The 19,744-nt window shown below is 38.7% G+C and overlaps 1 protein-coding gene across 2 annotated transcripts in view; it reads right to left on the bottom strand.

Moving 5' to 3' along the window:
* Nucleotides 1–5,809: 5,809 nt before the first annotated feature.
* LOC122562082 (phosphoinositide 3-kinase regulatory subunit 6-like) overlaps nucleotides 5,810–19,744 on the bottom strand; it is a 95,626-nt gene continuing 81,691 nt past the window's right edge. For both annotated transcript variants that reach the window (XM_043714585.1, XM_043714584.1), the window contains 5 exons: nucleotides 18,766–18,836; nucleotides 16,537–16,627; nucleotides 14,716–14,786; nucleotides 8,628–8,746; nucleotides 5,810–6,715 (listed from right to left, as the gene is read on the bottom strand). In XM_043714585.1, the coding sequence (XP_043570520.1) occupies nucleotides 6,562–6,715; nucleotides 8,628–8,746; nucleotides 14,716–14,786; nucleotides 16,537–16,627; nucleotides 18,766–18,836 (506 nt within the window). In that variant the 3' untranslated portion in view covers nucleotides 5,810–6,561. The remainder of the gene's footprint in view (nucleotides 6,716–8,627; nucleotides 8,747–14,715; nucleotides 14,787–16,536; nucleotides 16,628–18,765; nucleotides 18,837–19,744) is intronic.

Raw genomic sequence — 19,744 nt, forward strand, 5'->3', positions numbered from 1 at the left:
GTTTTGGACTTGGTAGGTGTGTAGGATTCTTGGTTGAAGGCTTTTGACTTTGAATGCTGCCCTGACAGTGCAATGTCTGAAACTTGAGGACCTTTAATCCTATGGATTTCCTTTGCAGAGGAAAGCTGCTCTGTTGAAGCAGGAAGTTTCTTCTTTTTAGTCCCCTTTTTGGGCATCAGTTGGCCCTTCTCATTGGTGGTTTCTATGGTGTTATGGGCACATCTTGAATCTGTCAGCAGATTTTAGTTCTCAAGCTGCTGGAAGATCTGTGCTGAAATATGTAAACCTTTTTACTTCACCTGTCGAGTGACTTAGACACACTCACTTTCACCCTGCATTATTGGTGAAATCAACATGTTCTTTTTCTCAATTCTATGATTTGAGGATTGCTTTTTGCTTGGCACAAACTCTGTCATTGTTACTGCAAATTCTTCCTGGGAAGATAAGGAAATGAAATTCTTTGCTCAAACCTTTCTCTTCCAAGTCATCCGAGTGTCTAAAGTCAGAATTGAATCAGTCACACTTACAAATTTGTGACATGGCCATTGACGTGAGTTTCCTCTTGCCAAAATGCTAGGTCTGAATTACCTGTTTCTCCTAGAATAAATTAGGTTCTCCTTCTGTTATAGATTGACCTATCTCATTAACCTCTTTGTGGACAATGATTTGCTTCTTGCTTTTCTTTGACTTTGTCCTACTTGACATTTTCTGAAAGTGACCTACTCTGTTACAGACAAAACATATACTTTAACAGCCTTTGCCCAGAACTCATGTAAGACTTTTATTGTTTGGTATCTGTCCTACTTGTTGCACTTATTTCTCACTTGCATTATTGTGATTTTATATCAAAGGAAGTGAATATACTCTGCTGATCTCCTGTGGCCAATCTGTTCCCTTTCTCATTGATTCATGTTGCTTCTGAACTTCTTCCTTGTTCACCAGCTGAATGACTTTCTGTAGTGTCAGATTGTCCTTGGACTGTAATAAATTTGACAAAGCCTCATCAACAATTCTGACAATAATTATTCTTCTTATGAATTCTGACTTCAAATCACCAAAGCCACAAATCTCTGCTATTCTGTAGAGGTTATTAATATATTGCCTTGTATACTAAACCCTATTAAATCTTTCTCTTTCAAGAATTTTATTTGATCTGAGATTGAAGTCATTATCAAAGGCTTTCAGTACTTCTTCAAAAGTATTTTATTTTCACCTTGGTAAACTATCACACTATCCTGTATACTCCCAATGGTATATATTCTTGGATCAGCGTCTGAGAAAACTTGAGGAAACCTGGGAGAGAGAGTATGACACCTGGATCATGGAGAAATCTTAAAGACATCCAGGAGAGAGAACATGGGGCCCAGATCAGAGTGGAGTAAATTTCAAGGACATGAGCGTGAAGTCTCTTCGACACTAATCCCTCAGCAGACAGAGCAATTAAGATGCTTTTAAATAAGAACAGCAACATTGATGTATATTAGCCTTGTCCATGCAGCAGAACCTGGTGTCCAATCACTTCACCTATCACTCCCATTGGACAAAGACGTTACTCCCCAGGTTTGAGTGGCCACCCCATATTTTACCCACACATAGGGTGCTTTCAACCAATCAAAATGAAGTATAGGATCTGAAACTGCAGTAATAGATCTGAACATCACATTGCCATCACTACTTGGGAACTTCAGTGCCGTGACATTGCCATCACTGTCCTGAGTGAGGCATGGTGGGCAGGAGAAGATCAGCTCAAAGAGCAATGTGGAAAAGGTATGCCAGAAGAACATGGACTCATGGGGTTCACTTTCCAATAAAAAGCAAATATGTCTATTATCTTTGTGATCCCTCTGTGGGATAATCAGGTACATTTTGAGCTCACCCTAATCCGGAATCAGTACCCCACAGTCAACAGTGTGTGCACCCTAACCCTAGCAGCAACAGATGAGACAAAAGTCCCAAAGGGAGATAAGCTGATTTTCCTTGGTAATTTCAATACCAGAATTGAGAGGGATTGATAAGAAGGGCGTAAGGAAAACAAACACCAATGAAGTCATCCTCCTGATGAAAGGCCTAGAACATGTCTGGTCAGAAGAAACACCTGCCTTGTTAGATGAATACAAGACCTGTTCTGAAGAAGGGCCACCACACTCAAAACGTTAGCTCTGTTTTCTCTTCTCAGATGCTGCCAGACCTGTTGAATTGCTCTCGTTTCTGTTTCTGCTTTTGTTTCAGATTTCTAGCATCCACAGTTTTATCTCATCGTGGGTAAGTTTGCTCCTTCTATCCCCTGTAAGAATATAAGGAGCCTGCAGGAGCTGGTTCATCTATTGTGGTACAATAAAACCACTTACTGGTCTAATTAGAAGTGGCTCTTGTACTGAACAATATACAGGTTATTGCATGTAGGAACTAGTTGGTGGTTACACTGATATAATACAAATTGTTATGATGACTATGAAAAGTGAGTAGGTGCTACTCATTCAAGATCCAAAACTATTCTATCTGCCAGTCTACGTGGTATCATCACAGTAGATGCTGTCTTAGGGCACTTTTCTGTATGAACTCCTTCAGACCCTTACACTATTATACAGCTGTGATCAGTGAAGAAAGTTCGGCCATTGCAAGGGTGAATTCAAACTTAGACATTCAGAGAGATAAAGTGCAACATCTGATGCAATCAGATTTTAAATAATCATTTCCCAAAGCATGTTATTGAATTATTAGTGAAAAATATTCAGAGATTTTCAGAAGTACTAAACAATCTGGTTATATTTTAATTATGTAAAAATAATGTTAGCTTTACAGAAACATGCTTCAATAAATAGTACATATCTAGAATACACAAGTACATATCAAAAACACTTCAGACATGTAGCCAGGTGGCAAATCAAACAGAATTAACAGTGTAAGATGTTATGGAGAAGGATTTCCTCTGTTCATTATTTCTACATAAATTATCAAGTGTATTAGTAGTATATAAAGGCTGATGGTCAACCTATTTGACTAATTACAAGCAGAAAGAAAGAGTTTGTGACTTTGTTCCAAATAGTAAACAGAAGAAATCATTTTTTCTTCACAACCCCCTGTGACCCACCTCTTCCATACCCAGAGTGCATTTATTTCTATGTAGTGAAGCAACTTTCCAGTCACATGGTCCATCACTCTTCATTCTGAATCTGAAGAGATACTTTTTTTAAAAACTTAAAATAATTGCAATAACACCAGCACCTTTGAGGCGTTTTGGACCTACATATTTATGAATAGTTCTGTAAATTCTTTCTGAACAAAATTATTTTTAGGCTACAATTTTATGATGCTCGCAACTATATTCTAAAGATGGCCAACATAGAGCTTCAACTTTTGTTTCAAGACAAAATTTGCACACCTAACTATGACATTTCGATAGTCAGTGAAAGCACATTTTCTTTTCAGTTGAATGGAGACAAAATAAATCACTGAATAAGAGATCTGGGGATTTGTTTTTTGTTCATTTTTAAAGTATATTTCTTAAGAACATACAAAAAGGAGATGTGGATCATATGGCTCCTCAAGCCTATTCCAGTGCTCATTATGACTGATCTAAGCTTGTTCTCAACTCCCTCTTCCTGCCTGATCACCAAACCTTGACTTCTCTACATTTTAATTGTCTATCTCAGCATTGAAGATATTCAGTGACTCAGTCTGTAGGATTGAGAATTCCAAAGATTCAACTGGTTTAAATAAAATTCATCATAACTAGCAAATACCACAACTAGCAAATATCATAACTAGTCAGTCATGGCAAACACTGGGCTAGTCAAGTATTCCCAAATATTTTTTACCCTCTCCACAAAGGCAATTTCATCTCCATTCATCTTTCTGGCCATTATTTTCTCCTGCCTTTGTTCACTGAAGCATGAACCTCCATTGGATTGGTCCACATTTATGGACAAAGTATTCTAGTATTTTGCCATTGCCTGTTTCAAGATGGCTTACCAAGAAGCTCTCCTGCTTTTACAAGCTGCCATTAGACAGAGGGGAAGAAGTTGCAGGCTGACAATCAATCTGCAAGATACTTGTTAGACCTCAAACGAACTACTGTGTATTGCTCCAGTTGCCATATTATAGGAGAGATGTACACATATTGGACAGTGTGCAAAAGAATTTTACAAGAATGGTTCCAGGCATGAGAAACTTCAGTTAAGAGGATAGGTTGAAGAAGTTGGGGTTGTACTTGGAAAGAAGGAAACCAAGAGGAGACCAAATAGCCATTTTCAAGATTGAGAGTGGGCTGGAAATAATGGTTAGCGAGAAACTATTCCTGCTTGTAAAAGAAACAATGACAGGCCATAGATTTAAAGTGATTTGCAAAAGAAGCAAGAATGGTATGAGAAAAGAAATCAGTGTCATTTAGCAAGTGACTGAGGTGTGGAATGCACTGACCAGAAATGAGACGGCGGCAGGTTCAATTGAAGCATTCTTGAGGGCAATGGACAATTTGCTAGATAAAAATAATGTGGAACGATATGTGGGAAAAACAGGAGACTCACAGGAAGTAATGATGCTCATTTGAAGACTGATGTAGGCATGAGGGGCTGAATGGGCTCCTTCTGAGCTGGAAGACTAATTACAAATACACCATCCATGGCCAACAAGTGCTGGCATGGGACTTGAACATGGAGCTTCTAGTCCAGACATAGGGACACCACCACAGTGCTAGAAGATTAGATTAGATTAGATTACATTACAGTGTGGAAACAGGCCCTTCGGCCCAACAAGTCCACACCGACCCGCCGAAGCGAAACCCACCCATACCCCTACATTTACCCCTTACCCAATACTACGGGCAATTTAGCATGGCCAATTCACCTGACCCTGCACATCTTTGGACTGTGGGAGGAAACCGGAGCACCCGGAGGAAACCCACGCAGACACGGGGAGAACGTGCAAACTCCACACAGTCAGTCGCCTGAGGCGGGAATTGAACCCGGGTCTCAGGCGCTGTGAGGCAGCAGTGCTAACCACTGTGCCACCGTGCCGCCCACACGGACTTATGGAACTCCATCCAATGAAGACCAATTTCTGAGTATTCCAGTACACATTGTTAAATGAACAGCTAACCTAGTCATTACAACAGTGGGTTCCAACACTGGGTGAATATTACTGATAGCTATAAACTCAAATTACAATTATTTCACTTAGAATGGTTGATTTCACTGATCTGAATTCAGTTTAGACTAATTTTACTGTGTTAAAAATTTGTAACAAAGAATTTTGACAGCGAAAAACCTGCATGTATGCAAACACAAATAATAGAATGTCTCTTGAAATACAGGACTAGATTCATCCCGGGAATGGGTGGGATGGGAAGGGATTAGGCGAAGAGGTGGACAAGTGTGAACTTTACTCTCCTTTCTGGAATACCATCCTGCCCCCTTCAGCCATTTAGTTGGAGGCTGGTATGAGGTCAAATTGTCACCCCCCCAAAAAGTCTAGTTAAAAAATCAATGGAGGACAAGTATCAAACCCTGACTGGAGGTGACCTCCTAGCAGCAGGACAGGGGACCTGATGTCTTTGATCTCCACTCATCTGTCTACACCAGAGGGTGCCCTGTGGCGAGGTTCATCCTCCACAAATGATAAGTTGACATTTGTTAAACATTGAGAGAGGACACGCGGGCAGCACAGTGGTACAATGGTTAGTACTGCTGCCTCACAGTGCCAGGGAATTGGGTTCAATTCCATCCCCTGGCCGTTGGCTGTGTTTGCACATTCTCCCTGTGTCTGCGTGGGTTTCTTCTGGATGCTCTGGTTTCCTCCCACAATCCAAAAGATGTGCAGGTCAGGGTGGATTGGCCCTGCTAAATTGCCCACAGTGTCCAGAGATGTGCAGACTAGGTGGATCAGCGTGGGGAACACAGGAATACAGGCATAGCATGGGTCTCGGTAGGATGCTGTTCGAAGGGTTAGTATGGACTCGATGGGTCGAATGGCCTGCTTCCCTGTTGCTTTCATGACATGTCAACATGGAGTGGCCCTCTCTCTCCCTTATCTGTAAATAGGATATTGCAACTTCATCCATACTGGAAGGCCTCCTATGAAATTCTGCCAACTGTATCTAAACCAGACAACAGTTGCATCTTTGGGCCACTGATCAACCAATTCACATAAAATCATTGTTGGGCAAGTACTCCTAGCACAGTGCAGATTCTGGGAACCCACTTGACCCAATGCTGAGTCCTGCCCATTATGTCAAGAATAACTTCCAGATGGGGAAAAAAAACTTCACCATCAAAACCCTTCTTTTATGATTGGCTGTAGGTAACTTTCAATCAGTTTCAAGCTCCTCTGACCAGTGCCCCTGGTATTCTGCAGGTTCGTTTTCCACCCTTCGGGCTTTCAGGTTTGAAGGAAATGTCTCTAATATTGTGTGACTCAATTGTTCTTAAGTAATCCATCAGACAGAAGGGGTACTCCTGAACAATTGGACTTGTAATTGTGACTGTTCTACAGTTCTAGCAGCTCCAAATCATTGGTTTCTTCAGGCAAGTGACCTGTTGCCCAAGTTGAAACAGGTAGTTCAACTTACAGAATACCTACAAATGTGTTGATCGGTAACAACAGGGATTTTGGCATGTACTTAGTTAATCCAACATTTTCCGCTCCATTGTGACCAAATCTCAGTGACCTCATTTTATGGAAGCTGTATCCAGGTTCCAAACAAGGAGAGACTTCAATGCTGTGTTTTTAAAACAAAACAAAAATCAATGAACAACATTTTTCAAACTCTTAAATTCAATCAAATGTCTACTTATTCTTTTTTAAAAAGTGGCAAATTTACTTTCTATATTTAAAAAAAAAATCCTTTTGTGAGGGTGAAGGTTAAATTCAAAATACAACACTGAGTCAAGATAAATGGTTTTACCTTGGGATTTTATTCTGAACAAGAGAAGAATGAAGAGAGACCAGAAAGGGAGCCCTTAAAGTGTTTATGTGTACATACAGTCTGGACTCATTTTCTTCTAAGCTCAGCTGATTTAAATGTGTTCATTGAACACTGGACATGATAAGTACCTCAGGTTTACTGCAATTTCACAGTGGAGAAAGTATAAAGTATTTAAAAAGATTGGGTTAAATAGCACCTTTTAAGACTATTGGCCATGCCAAAATGCTTTACTGTCAGTGAAGTCCTTCAGATGTACAGTCATGGATGTAATTTCAGACACAGGGCAGCTAATAGATGCACAGCAAGCTCCCACAAACACCAATATGCATTTGATCCGTTTTTGGTGATGCTGATTGATGAAAAATATTGACTCAGCAATTACCCCATCTCTTCTAATGAAGTAGTGCTATAGGATCTTCTGTGTTCACCAGAGAGAGAGCTGGCAGAGCCTTAGTTTACTATTTCTTATTGTTTCACAGATCGATGTTTCTGGATTATCACTTATAATAATGCTTGCCAATTGTGGTTGACAGCCCCCTACCTACAATCCTGGTGAAAAACTGGATATCAGACAGTCATGTAGCAAGGCTTGATTGCTAACCTTTGGGTATTTAAACTGACCAACTATAGTAGGCCTTGAATGAATAAAAATGTTCCTTTTGAAGAATTTAATATTTGCTGATGAATCCAAATGGATCCATTGTAATATTTATAACTGAGGCATTCAAGAGAGAGGACTGAACGCTTATTTTGGACAATAATGAATGAACAGTAATATGGGGAGAAAGCAGGAGATTGGCACGAGGGAATAGAATCAGTGCAGGGACAATGGGCCAAATGGCGTCCTTCTGTGTTATAATTATTCTATGATGCATTGCTAGTACATAACCATGACTATTGTTATGAAGTTGAAGGTATGTACTGTATCTTTAAGACAGAGTGAATGCTGTTCTGAACTGAGAGATTATAAGCACCTGTGTGTGTGACTAGATGCCAGACCCAGAGTGTACTGGAAAATTGAAAACGTGTGACATTTGGCTGTGAAATGGATACTGAGTTTTTGTTGCTGTTTTGACAATTCAAATTTAACCAGTTTAAATTATACTCCAGAACACTAAAACTCAATTGAATTTGAATCTATTGTTTTAACAACACAAACCAATGAGGCGATCCGATGTTACGGATGTAAAAATGCAGACACTTTGAAAATTAGAGAGAAAGCAACTGCCATCAAGACAGATACAAGAAATTAGGAAAAATTCTCTACCAAAGGTAGAAATATACTCGCAGTAAAAAGAAAGAAGGTGACCCAGGGAATTCGACAGCCAGTAGAGTGAAGGCACAGAAGATGACAGCAGCTGTATGGTTCTGAATTTAAGTTGATGTAATTTTTATCAGTGTCTTATTGGAACAGCATATTGTTATAGAATTGGAGGCAGGGTAATAAACAGTTAAGACGAAGGAGGGCATAGAGTTGTGAATAGTTGTTTAATGTTCGCTTTTAGAGTTAATAAAAAATCATGTTATTTTCTTTAAATAGTGGAAGTTGGGATAGATTACGAGGCAAGGTGAGCTTTTCTAGGTGTTTGGTTTAATTAACAGAAGGGTTCACCACCGTGTCGTAACACTATACTGAATTTAAACACTACTCTGAGTTTAAAACTAGTTTAAACTGGACAATATAATACAGTAGGTGGACACCAACCTGACAACATCTTTGTATATTCTTCTAGAATCCTTGTCCAGACAAACAACCAAAGATTTTCCAAGTGTATCCTGGATTTCAATCTTTATATGGGATGTTTTGATCTTGTTGTTTTCAATCTGTAAGAAATAGTTGCTTATTCACTTAGTTAGTAAGAAACTAAAACCTTCTTGACAAATTTGAAGATTAGAAATTCCAAAAAGAATTATTCATATTAAAAGACTTGAACAAAACTGATTTATTTCACTCTTATTTCACACAACTAATTTCACTCCAACATCACTTGAGTTCAATAATTTTGGTGAATCGAACATGCGGAGATTTATTTCATCCCCTTAAAACGTGCCATTTTGGTCGAGTGGGAGGTTAAAAATCTGAATTCTAACTCCAACCAGCAACCTGCCCAATGCATTTTGGACAGGCAATGTAATCAAAGGAGGAGAACTGTTTTTACACAGCAATTGGTAAAGCTCAGGAATGCACTGCCTGAAGGGGTGTTGGTTGCAGATTCATTCATAATTTTCTAAAGGGAACTAAATGAGCAACTGAAGGGAAAACATTTCATCATCTTTAGGCAAAAGGGTGGGACCTGTTGGTTTGCTCATTCAGAGAATCAGCTTGAGCTTGATAAGCTGAATGGCCTGTTTCTTTGCTAAATTATCCTATTCATATTGCTGTACTGCTTGCAAACAAAGCCTTTCACTGCGCTTCACTGTGACAATAAATCAAATTTTAAAAAACTCCAAGGGACAGAGATAATCGACTTGACAATTTGACTGCTATTTGCCAGATCTTCGACTTAAAGAACCAAATATCTTGGGTTTCCAATTAAGCAGTCCCTCTGTCAAGCTGCTAGTGGGATCTTGCCTTACTAGCCATTGATATGGTTAAAATATTCTAAAGCAGTTTCACTAATACTGTCTTACATCTTTCATTGTCAAGGCTACATGGAATCACATAGAATCTGTAGCAGAGAAACTGGCCATTGTGGTTCACTGGTCTATCCTACTATTTAAACTTGTAGATGTTTCCTCTGTCTCTTACTAAATCTTTCCTATCTGTTTGCTTCTGTCTAGTGTGTGCAAAAGGGCTCCCCTTAAATATGGAAAATGTATCTGTTTCAATCACTCCACAAATTTCACATTCTCATCATTCTGAGAAATAATTCCTCTTTACTCCATTATTTGTTTTTTTAGAAACAGACTAACTGATAAGTTTCTTATGACATTATATGCCTTTGATCTAAACTCAGTGAAAATGTTTCTATGCACCCAAAGTTCATAATTCTAAAGCCCTCCAATAAATCTTGGCTCAGTCTTCTCTATTTTAGAAAAAAAGAATCCTAAGCTGTTCAACTAATAGTTGCATCCTCTCAGTTCTGGTAAATCCCTTCAACTATTTCTCATGTTTTGTCTAGTATTTTAATATCCTTTTTGCAGGCAGCACTGTAAACAGTATTCCATTGTGGTTTAACCTAGTGTCCGTAACGGTTTAAAATTATCTGCCGACAGATACATTCTCCAGTGCTTTGTGTTGTTTGAATGTGATCAACTTGCATTTCTCAGCAATTTAATGCATCTGCATTTTCAATCAATCCACTGATTGTTGGAATGTGATGTCCTGCAATTTTAGATGTGAGCTTCTACATCTGGGGCCAGCTGTGTGTTTGATAATTTGGCCAGCAAATGTGACGCTGGTCTTCAACAGCAAATTCATATTCAGACCAAACAGTGGCACAAATAGTGTTTTATAATTTTGAGAAGTCACTGAAAGATTACTTGACACACAGGGGATGTTTGAACCTGTGTTTGAAACCAGGCCAAACCATCATCATTTTTATTTCAAACAAAATGTCAAGTAGCCTCTTTGGATAGAGAAACCACAGATAATGTTTGACCTTGTGACTGTCTGTAGAATTTTCTGCTTTTATTTCAGATTTCCAACATTTGCAGTATTTTGTTGCTGGATTATTGTACTTGTTTTTATTCTTTAAGGGAAGTAAGAATCGTTGACTAGGACCAACACTTTGTTGTCCAGCTCTAATTTTTCTGGATAAATTGGTAATGGATCTTTTTCTTGGAGGGCTACAGTTCACCTGGTGTAACTAACCCACAGAGATAATCGGAAAGGAATTTCACCCAGCAACAGTGACACATTTCCAAGTCACGATAGTGTGTAGCTTGAAGAATAGTGTTCCTGTGTATCTGTTGCCCTTGTCCTTCTCAGTGGTAGAAGGCACGGAATTGGTAGGTGCCGTTGAAGGAGTTTTGGTGGGGTGTGCTGTTGTATATTATATTTAGTACACGTTGATACCACTGTGCACTGAAGGTGAAGGGAGTGAATTTTTAAGATGGTGAGTAAGGTGAACAAGCAGGCTGTGTCTGGAGGCAGGACTGTCATCAGTATTCTCAAGTGCGGGCTTTCTCAACCCTAGAAGGAACCTTATAATCAATCAGACTAGCTGTCTTCAGCCATTAACACATAAACCAACAGCAAGGCCATTGGGTTACCAGTTACTTAAGTATTCCCAATGCAATTTCTAACTGACTCTGAAATTTGCTCCAAAACAAAAGCACATTTTGTCTTGCACTTATCAGAAAAAAATTGCATGAAAGGAAATGTAAAGGAAAACAATATAAATGATGCATGAGAGGAGAGAGCTGATTGGTTGGCAAGTTAAAAGGTATAGATAGTAAGTTTGCAGATGACACCAAAATTGGAGGTGTAGTGGACAGCGAAAAAGGTTACAACGTGATCCTGATCAGATGGTCCAATGGGCTGAGAAGTGGCAGATGGAATTTAATTTAGATAAATGCGAGGTGCTGCATTTTGGGAAAGCAAATCTTTGCAGGACTTTTACACTTAATGGTAAGGACCTAAGGAGTGTTGCTGAACAAAGAGACCTTGCAGTGCAGGGTCATAGCTTCTTGAAAGTGGAATTGCAGGTAGATAGGATAGTGAAGAAGGCATTTGGTATGCTTTCCTTTATTGGTCAGAGTATTGAGTACAGGAGTTGGGAGGTCATGTTGCGGCTGTACAGGACATTGGTTAGGCCACGTTTGGAATATTGCATGCAATTCTGGTCTCCTTCCTATCGGAAAGATGTTGTGAAACTTGGAAGGGTTCAGAAAAGATTTACAAGGATGTTGCCAGGGTTGGAGGATTTGAACTATGGGAAGAGGTTGAATAGGCTGAGACTGTTTTCCCTGGAGCATCGGAGGCTGAGGGGTGACCTTTCAGAGGTTTATAAAATCATGAGGGGCATGGATAGGATAAATAGACAAAGTCTCTTCCCTGGGCCGGGGGAGTACAGAACTAGAGGGCATAGGTTTAGGGTGAAGGGGAAAGATATAAAAAGAGACCTAAGGACAACCTTTTCACGTGGTACGTGTATGGAATGAGCTGCCAGAGGAAGTGGTGGAGGCTCATACAATTACAACATTTAAGAGGCATTTGGATGGGTATATGAATAGGAAGGGTTTGGAGGGATATGGGCCGGCTGCTGGCAAGTGGGACTGGACTGGGTTGGGATATCTGGTCGGCGTGGATAGGTTGGACCGAAGGGTCTGTTTCCGTGCTGTACATCTCTATGACTCTATGACGGGTACAAGCAGGACCATAGATAATGTACCAGTTGGATGATGACTAACAGTTAACTGCAAAGCTTTGTTGGAATTTTAGACCAGGCAAATTGACTCCAATTTGTCAACTCAGTGATGTAAGAAATGAACCAGAGAATGGCTAACATATATTTTGAATTGAAACAGGCAGTGTGTGTACATATCATTTTGTTTATAAAGAACAGCACTCTGTACATTAATATATGTAACCTAAAATATAAGCAGGCGCACCAAACTCTGAGCCTGACAATGTTTATTTAAATTTTCTTGTTGCCTGTGGCAATGTGCAAAGGCATTCCCCAATCACCAGTGAAATATTCCAGTCAAGTCCTCCAGAAGTATCAGAATGCCAAGGCAGAAGGTGGAATTGGAATAAAAATCTGGAATTAAGGGTCTAATGATGACCATGAATCCATTGACAATTGTTGAAAAAACCCATCAGGTTTATTAATGTCCATTAGGGAAGGAAACTGTGATCCTTACCTGCTCTGTATATCTGACTCCAGACCCACATCAATGTGGGTCTTAACTGCCCTCTGGGTAATTAGGGATTAGCAATAAATGCTGACCTAGCTGGTGACACCCACGTCCCGCGAATGAATAAAAATAAAGTCCTAAATTAGTTATCTGGGTAATTCTTTGCATGCATAGGATTATTTTACAAATGTTATCCATTCATGGAATTACATCTAAATACTGGATAGAGACTTGTTCATGGCTGCACCATACACAGCAAGAAACTCTCTGACCATTAACCCATATGATGTGCATCATATTTCAGCATCAAGCCTGCATGCTGAACAAATGGCTTGAGCCCAGTTTACATGGTTGTTAAGGCAACCAATTATACAGTGTGTTGCAGTGCAGAAATGCTAACACGTGTATCGATAGGTCAGGGGTGGTTTGCAGTCACAAATGTAGTGGAACCTGTAGTCAAATTCTCAACGGCATATCGAGGAAAGGGTACTTATTTGACTGTTGAATTTTAAAGCATAAGATGGAGCTCATTAAGGGGTGAGGGGAAATCTGTACATGCTAATTCAAATATAGCAAACATATCATCAACACATTGCTAGACACAGCTCTCTCAAATATCTTTATAGGGTTCCACGAAAAATATGTCATTAATGGAATGATAAGTAACCTCCTACCTCCTTGCATATTTCCAGGAACCCCCACCCCAACCTGAACAACCCACAATGTCTCGGTTAACAAGTAAGTAAGCAGATCAGTAGCTGAGCCAGCGTTTCTGCCTGGCTTGGCTGTTTGCTTCCCTTTGAATAGTCTCTATCCAGTTGCTTCCATCGCTCAACTTCGGACATTTACAGTAGTTTCCTGACCCTAACAGTTTCCTTTTCACTTTCAATGTCCTTTTCACTCCACACCTTCATTTCCCACCAGGATGGCTTGACAGACTTGTATTTTCATCTTTGAATGGAGCCCCAAAAGTCACCTTCCCTGAACACGCTGCTCCCCTGTTTGAATGTCAAGCAACATTCAATTTTCACAGAATAGGTGGTGTTAGGCGTTAGTATCTAAATGGATTCTAGCTATTTTGTGGATTAGTCTTTGTCTCAGTTCAACAAAGGTCACCTCCCGCACCTCTTTTTTTTCTGATTTATTGATTTGTTGACCAATTTCCTGCTCTTGTCTCAAACTGGAATACTTTACTTTCGATTCCACCCTCTCTCACCTTCACATGTTTCACCTCCAAACATCTCTTGCCCTTACTGCTGCTGTGGGATTTGAACCAATGTCTCAGGATTATTAGCTCAGCCTGCCAGGAAAGCTAGTCCAGCAAATATAGTTTGTTATTATCACTGCCTTGTTTGCAAACATAGAGGGAGTACATCGAGGTAGAGGCATTGCCAGAGCATGATTCAACACATGTATAAGGAATGACGATTAAAAGAGATGTGGTAGAGGTCAGGATAGTGGCAACAGAGTTTTGGATGAGCCAAAGTTTAGGAAGGGTGATTGGGATACTCATGGAATGGTCAAATCTTCAGATAACAAAGAGATAGATGAGACTTGCAGCAGCAAATGAACTAAGGCAGGGGTGGAAGCAACAGCATCAAATTAATGGATTACTACTTTACTCATCTCATTGTTGTTTGTGGGACATGACTAGCACAAAACTATTTGTAAACCATTTTAGCAATATTCCGATAAGTCACCATTATGTGACCATTTCATTTTTTTACATGAATATCCCAAGAAGGTGTGACAGCCTGACAAAACTAGGAACAAGTCACCAAACTAGTGCAGCTTCATGAACATTTATTAAATATTTACATGGTTACAGAAGAATGGTTGAGCAGCATTTCATTTGAACCTTCACCCTTTGTTTCCCAGTTCCATGTGATCGAATATCACGGATGATTTAATCTAGCTATGAGCATATTGTTGTCAATCCCATGTACCACAGTTTTTGACAAATATCCTGTTGCATAACAGTTTTCACTTACCAAAGATATTTTTCCAGATAGGTTTAACTTGTTTGTTACCTCAGAGATGGTTACATTCAGGAAAACAAGATCTGTAAAACACAAATTGCACAACACCCAGAGGCTAAATTAAATGGCTATACAATCATTTGTAATTTTGTAAAAATTAGTTATAACAGAATGTCATGTAATCTTCCAGTCATTCTGTAGCTCTTTGATAATGTTCTATTCACTTCCAGCTTAAGTCACAATACAATGTCAAGTATCGGATCATTTGTACAAAGAATAGTAGCTACTGCCATCCCACTGAACTAAGTGAAAAGAATGCTATTTCCAATACATAGTAAACAATAAGCTTGGAAACATTGATATGTGTCAGTAATAACTGCCTCAATTTAGTGATTAGTTCGGTTATTTAATTAATGTCAAAACATCCTTGATTGGTCAAAAATTATGTCACAGTCATTTTTTACAAATGAGAAACTGCTTCTTCCTATGATATTCTCTGTTTGTTTCTTAGCACATATCAGTTCCCAAACTAGATGAGTGTCATGTAAACAGTATCATAAATGTATCTACCAACTTGGGTACACTAATAATTTAATTTGTAAGTATATATATATGTATATTGCACTGGCTAAGTTTATTCATAGCCTTTGCTTGTCTAGTGAAGAGACTTGGACCCCTGTCCCTGTGTAATCTATAGAGGAAAATGTTTCCATAACTCAAGTTTTATTTTAATAATTTGGTGGTTAGCTTCTATTCCCTTTACTTTCCTGACATCTTTACATTGCAGAAGGCTCTTCTTCCTGAGAATTCCATAAGCAATTTATATCTGCCGTCAAACAGACTTTGCAATATACTTGTAAAATCATACGATCATTAAATTTCTTGCACTGCAAAATACTTCATATATGGGTTGGCCTACTGTTATTTCCACCAGCTCTTCCAAAATATTGCAGTTTGTTGGGTTAGAAGACATTCCTGAAATACTTCAGTTAGAACTGTTATTTGAAATATCATATCTCATTTAATGAGGCGGGGTAGGGACTATCAATTTAGTTTTCACAACATCAAATATTTGCTTGTACTGAGTGACAGGTTAACATGTGACAGCATTGCGGGAAAAATCTCAAATCCAATATTCTTAGAAATGAACAGTAAATATATTCACTCCTTTTTATCATCTTAAGATTTACATTTTGTTTCCTTAAAAGAGTTACAATATACAAATCCTTGCTTCAGCAGAAAAATAATTTGATAAGATTTAAAAAGGCACCTACTGAATTGAGATCTTGAGATTAAAGTCAAATAATAAACTGCAGGAATGGAAAGCAGTTTTAAAATTATACAATGCAAACTATTGATTGCCTTTTTAAAAAAAATTCCTGAAGTATTTTAGAGATGCAGTGGCAAAAATAACTAAAAGTTTTAATATTTTGAACGGATAGATTTTGTGAATTTTTAAGTGGGGAAATTAAAATGTTACATATTTTTCTTGACAGTTTTGAACCAGAAGTGCGTCAATAATCAACTCCGGGGCTGTTACATTTGAGAGTTTCTACTTTTCCTTTTTTACATGCTTGGGTCGATTAGAACATTTACAGGGAACTTAAGAAGAGCTTAATTCTGAGCTTGTTGCTATCAGCAGCAAGTGATACCTATGAATGAAGTTTGAAGGGCGACACTCGTCTTTAAATTAACTAAAATTAAAATCAAACAGTAACAAAAAAATGATAGATATCATGGCTTTAAATAATCATACATATAACTAACACAGAAAAATCAAGAAACTGAACTGCAAACTGAGTCAAGGCTGTTGTTAATGGATTTTTATCGTACCTTCAGCCTCAGTTGAAGGAATTGTTTTCATGATTAAACCAGTGCATCGACTTTTGAACTGTCTTGTACTTTCCCTGTTGCTCAATGCAATCTACAGTGACAACAAATAGAAAATGTTGGTTGCAAAGTCTATTTTGAATTTGGATACAAACAACAAAAGATAAATCCTTGTGCTGATTTTGACTTTAGGCAAGCGGATAGGTCTTGAATTTGCTAAATTGTTCCTCTGTGGGTCTAAAATTGGGCTTTGTGGTATCAAAAATGAATCAATAACTTTTTGGACAGTATTCTGTTTGGAAAGTTTTAAAGATAAACCCAGCAATCACAAAGCAGAGGGTTCAACTTTTGTGGTGGGAAACTTAATGAAACAATTATTTGGAATAAGATTAATAGTTGCCTGGAAAAGAGGGAGATAATTTGGAAAATTAATATGCATTTGTTAAGGGAAAAACACATCAGACTAACTGGCATTTTTTGAAGAGGTAACAAAAAGGGATGAGGGCAAGGCTGTTGATGTGATGTACATAAACTTGCAAAAAGTGTTCAATACAGTGCCACATGCCCCTTGAGAGGAAAGTTGTGGTTCATGGAATAAAACGTGCAGTAGGTAATGTGGATATAAAATTGGCCAATGGATAGGATACAGAGAATAATGGTTAATGGGTATTTTCAGGCTGGAGGAAGGTATGTAATGGAGCTCTCCAGGGATTCATATTGAAGCCTTGCTTTTCTTGATGTAAATATATTATCTAGATCATGTTGTGCAGGAGATCTTCAAAATTTAGACAAACTGTAAACTTTGAAAACAGGACAGAACTTCAAAAAGAACAATATCAAGTTGGTGGAGTGGGTGAATAGGTGGCAGGTGAAGTTCAATTCAAAGAAGTCAGAGCTGATGCATTTTAGTACAAAGACATGGAGAGGCAGTAGAAATAAGCAACACTATTCTCAAGGGTTGCCGGAACAGAGTGACCTGAGCGTCGATGTATAACTCATTGAAGGTGGCAGGATAGCTAGTGAGAGCTATAAATAAAGCAGACAATATTCTAGGATTTATCAATAGGGGTGTCACTGGTTAGACACCAGCTGCACCACACTTTACAAAGGATGCGAATACATTGGAGAGAGTGCAAAAGAGGCTTAGGAGAATGGTTCCAGGGATATGAACCTTCAGCTATGAGGAAACATTGAAGTAGTTGGGACTGTTGTCCTTGGAGAGGAGATGCTGAGCACAGATTTGATAGAAGTTTTCAAAATCATGAGCGTCTGGACAAAATAGACAAGTGAGAAACTGTCCCTGCTCATAAAATAACAGAGAACCAGAGGTCACAGCTTTAAAGTTTTTTGTGAAAGAAGTAAATGTGATATGAGAAAAAGGTTTTCTGACACAGTGAGTAATTGGGGCCAGGAATACTCTGCCTGAAAAGATGGTGGAGACAAATTTAAGTAAGGTATTCAAGACGGCATTGGATGATTATTCAAGTGGAAACAATGTCCAGAATTATGGGGAAAAGGCAAGAGTTGGGCGCCAAGTTAAAATGCTCAGAGAGCCAGTGTATACATTGGAGACATACAATGCAGGTATATAACACTCCACACTGCACCCTGCAGCACTCTCCTTTGCCCAAGAAAAGTGAGATTCATCTCCTTTAGTGAAAAATGCAGCAATGTGAAGCTTCTCCTATCTCTTCGGTATGACACCATGCAAATTGGTTGATATGGTAAATCTTGTGAATAAAGCATATTGTAAACAAAATAATTCTAATGTGTGTGCAATTAGATAAATGATGGGAAGTTGTAATACATATTAGTGCCCCTTTACTTATGATAAGGACTGTCAAGCAATATCACACATTTCTCATTTCAATACATTGAAAAGCTACTTTCTTCTTTGTGACCAAAAGCATTCCTTTCTTTAAAGCACGATCAAAGACCCGAATGTATTTAATCACACAAGGATGATTCTGTGCTTCTAGTTGGAAACCACTTTCAGGCAGTGTGAGTCAGAGAGTTAATACATAGTCAGCTCAGTTCTCTGACTCTTCCACCCTGTGAGCATATTTGGTGTAAACAATTATTAATGCAAATCGTGCAGTTCCATCATATCACCAATTGCACTTTCAAGATTCTTTGTGATGTAATCAATTTTACTATGCAGCTATTTGAACGTTAGCTGTCTTTATGAGCACAACGGAAGCTTTTGATTGCTGAGGATATTTTGCTTCTTACCTTTTTATATGTAACTGCAATTTGTACCCCTACTCCTTCTGATACTGTCCTCTTTCTTGTTAATGTGACTTCTGTAAGAAATATTGTGGAGTTGGACATAGTGTAGTTATCATCTCTGTCGAATAGTCATTGGAAAGGTAACAAACCCAAATGCAAATATCTAAGGATCACCATCTTCATGAAAAGAAACCCTTTGGCAAACTTTTAAATCTACATTTGTTTACAAAGCAGATGGAGTTGAAATAGATCACTTGATGCAGGACGTCGTTATGAAGTTTAATTTTTCTCCCGAATTAAAAATGATTTCAATCATAGATACGCTGTCTTATGGCCCTGGGGTACATAGTGTTTCAAATGGATTTCCTCAGTTACAGTGTATATTATTTCCAAAGATCACTTTAGGACCACCCAAAACCTGACTTTGGGATGTTTTTGAATCAACCTGTTCAGAGATGTTATTATCCACTGCTGGTGCAGGTGGTAATTGTATTTGGGTCTCCTGTTTCAGAGATAGAGACACTACCACTGTCTCACAAGAACCATCTAGGAGTAAGTACACATTTCTACTCTCTACATTGAGCTTAGCACTGAAAACTGTTACTGGTTTGAACCATAAATGGTTAGCTCCTACCAGTTCTTTACAGAGATCTAGATCAACCTGTTCAGGGATGTTATGACACATATCTGGAATAGGCTTGGCTCAGAGGGAAGGATACCACCTCTGCACCACAAGAGCTCCACAGACTTTGAGTGTGGTAAATCTGAACCAGTTGGTTGTTTGTTCACACCATCTGAGGAATCGTGTAACAAGGTGATCCCAAGAAACAAAATAGTCAGGCAAGATGGAGGGTTTGGACAGAGAATGCCAACCACAATTCTGAAAGATCAACGAGTGAAGTGAACTTATTTTTTTTTAAATAAAAACTCTTTGGCAATATGGAGCTGAACTAATCACAATATCAACAGCAGGAGGAGAGTT

This window comes from Chiloscyllium plagiosum, chromosome 24 (genome assembly GCF_004010195.1).
Source record: "Chiloscyllium plagiosum isolate BGI_BamShark_2017 chromosome 24, ASM401019v2, whole genome shotgun sequence".
NCBI classification, from domain to species: Eukaryota; Metazoa; Chordata; class Chondrichthyes; order Orectolobiformes; family Hemiscylliidae; genus Chiloscyllium; species Chiloscyllium plagiosum.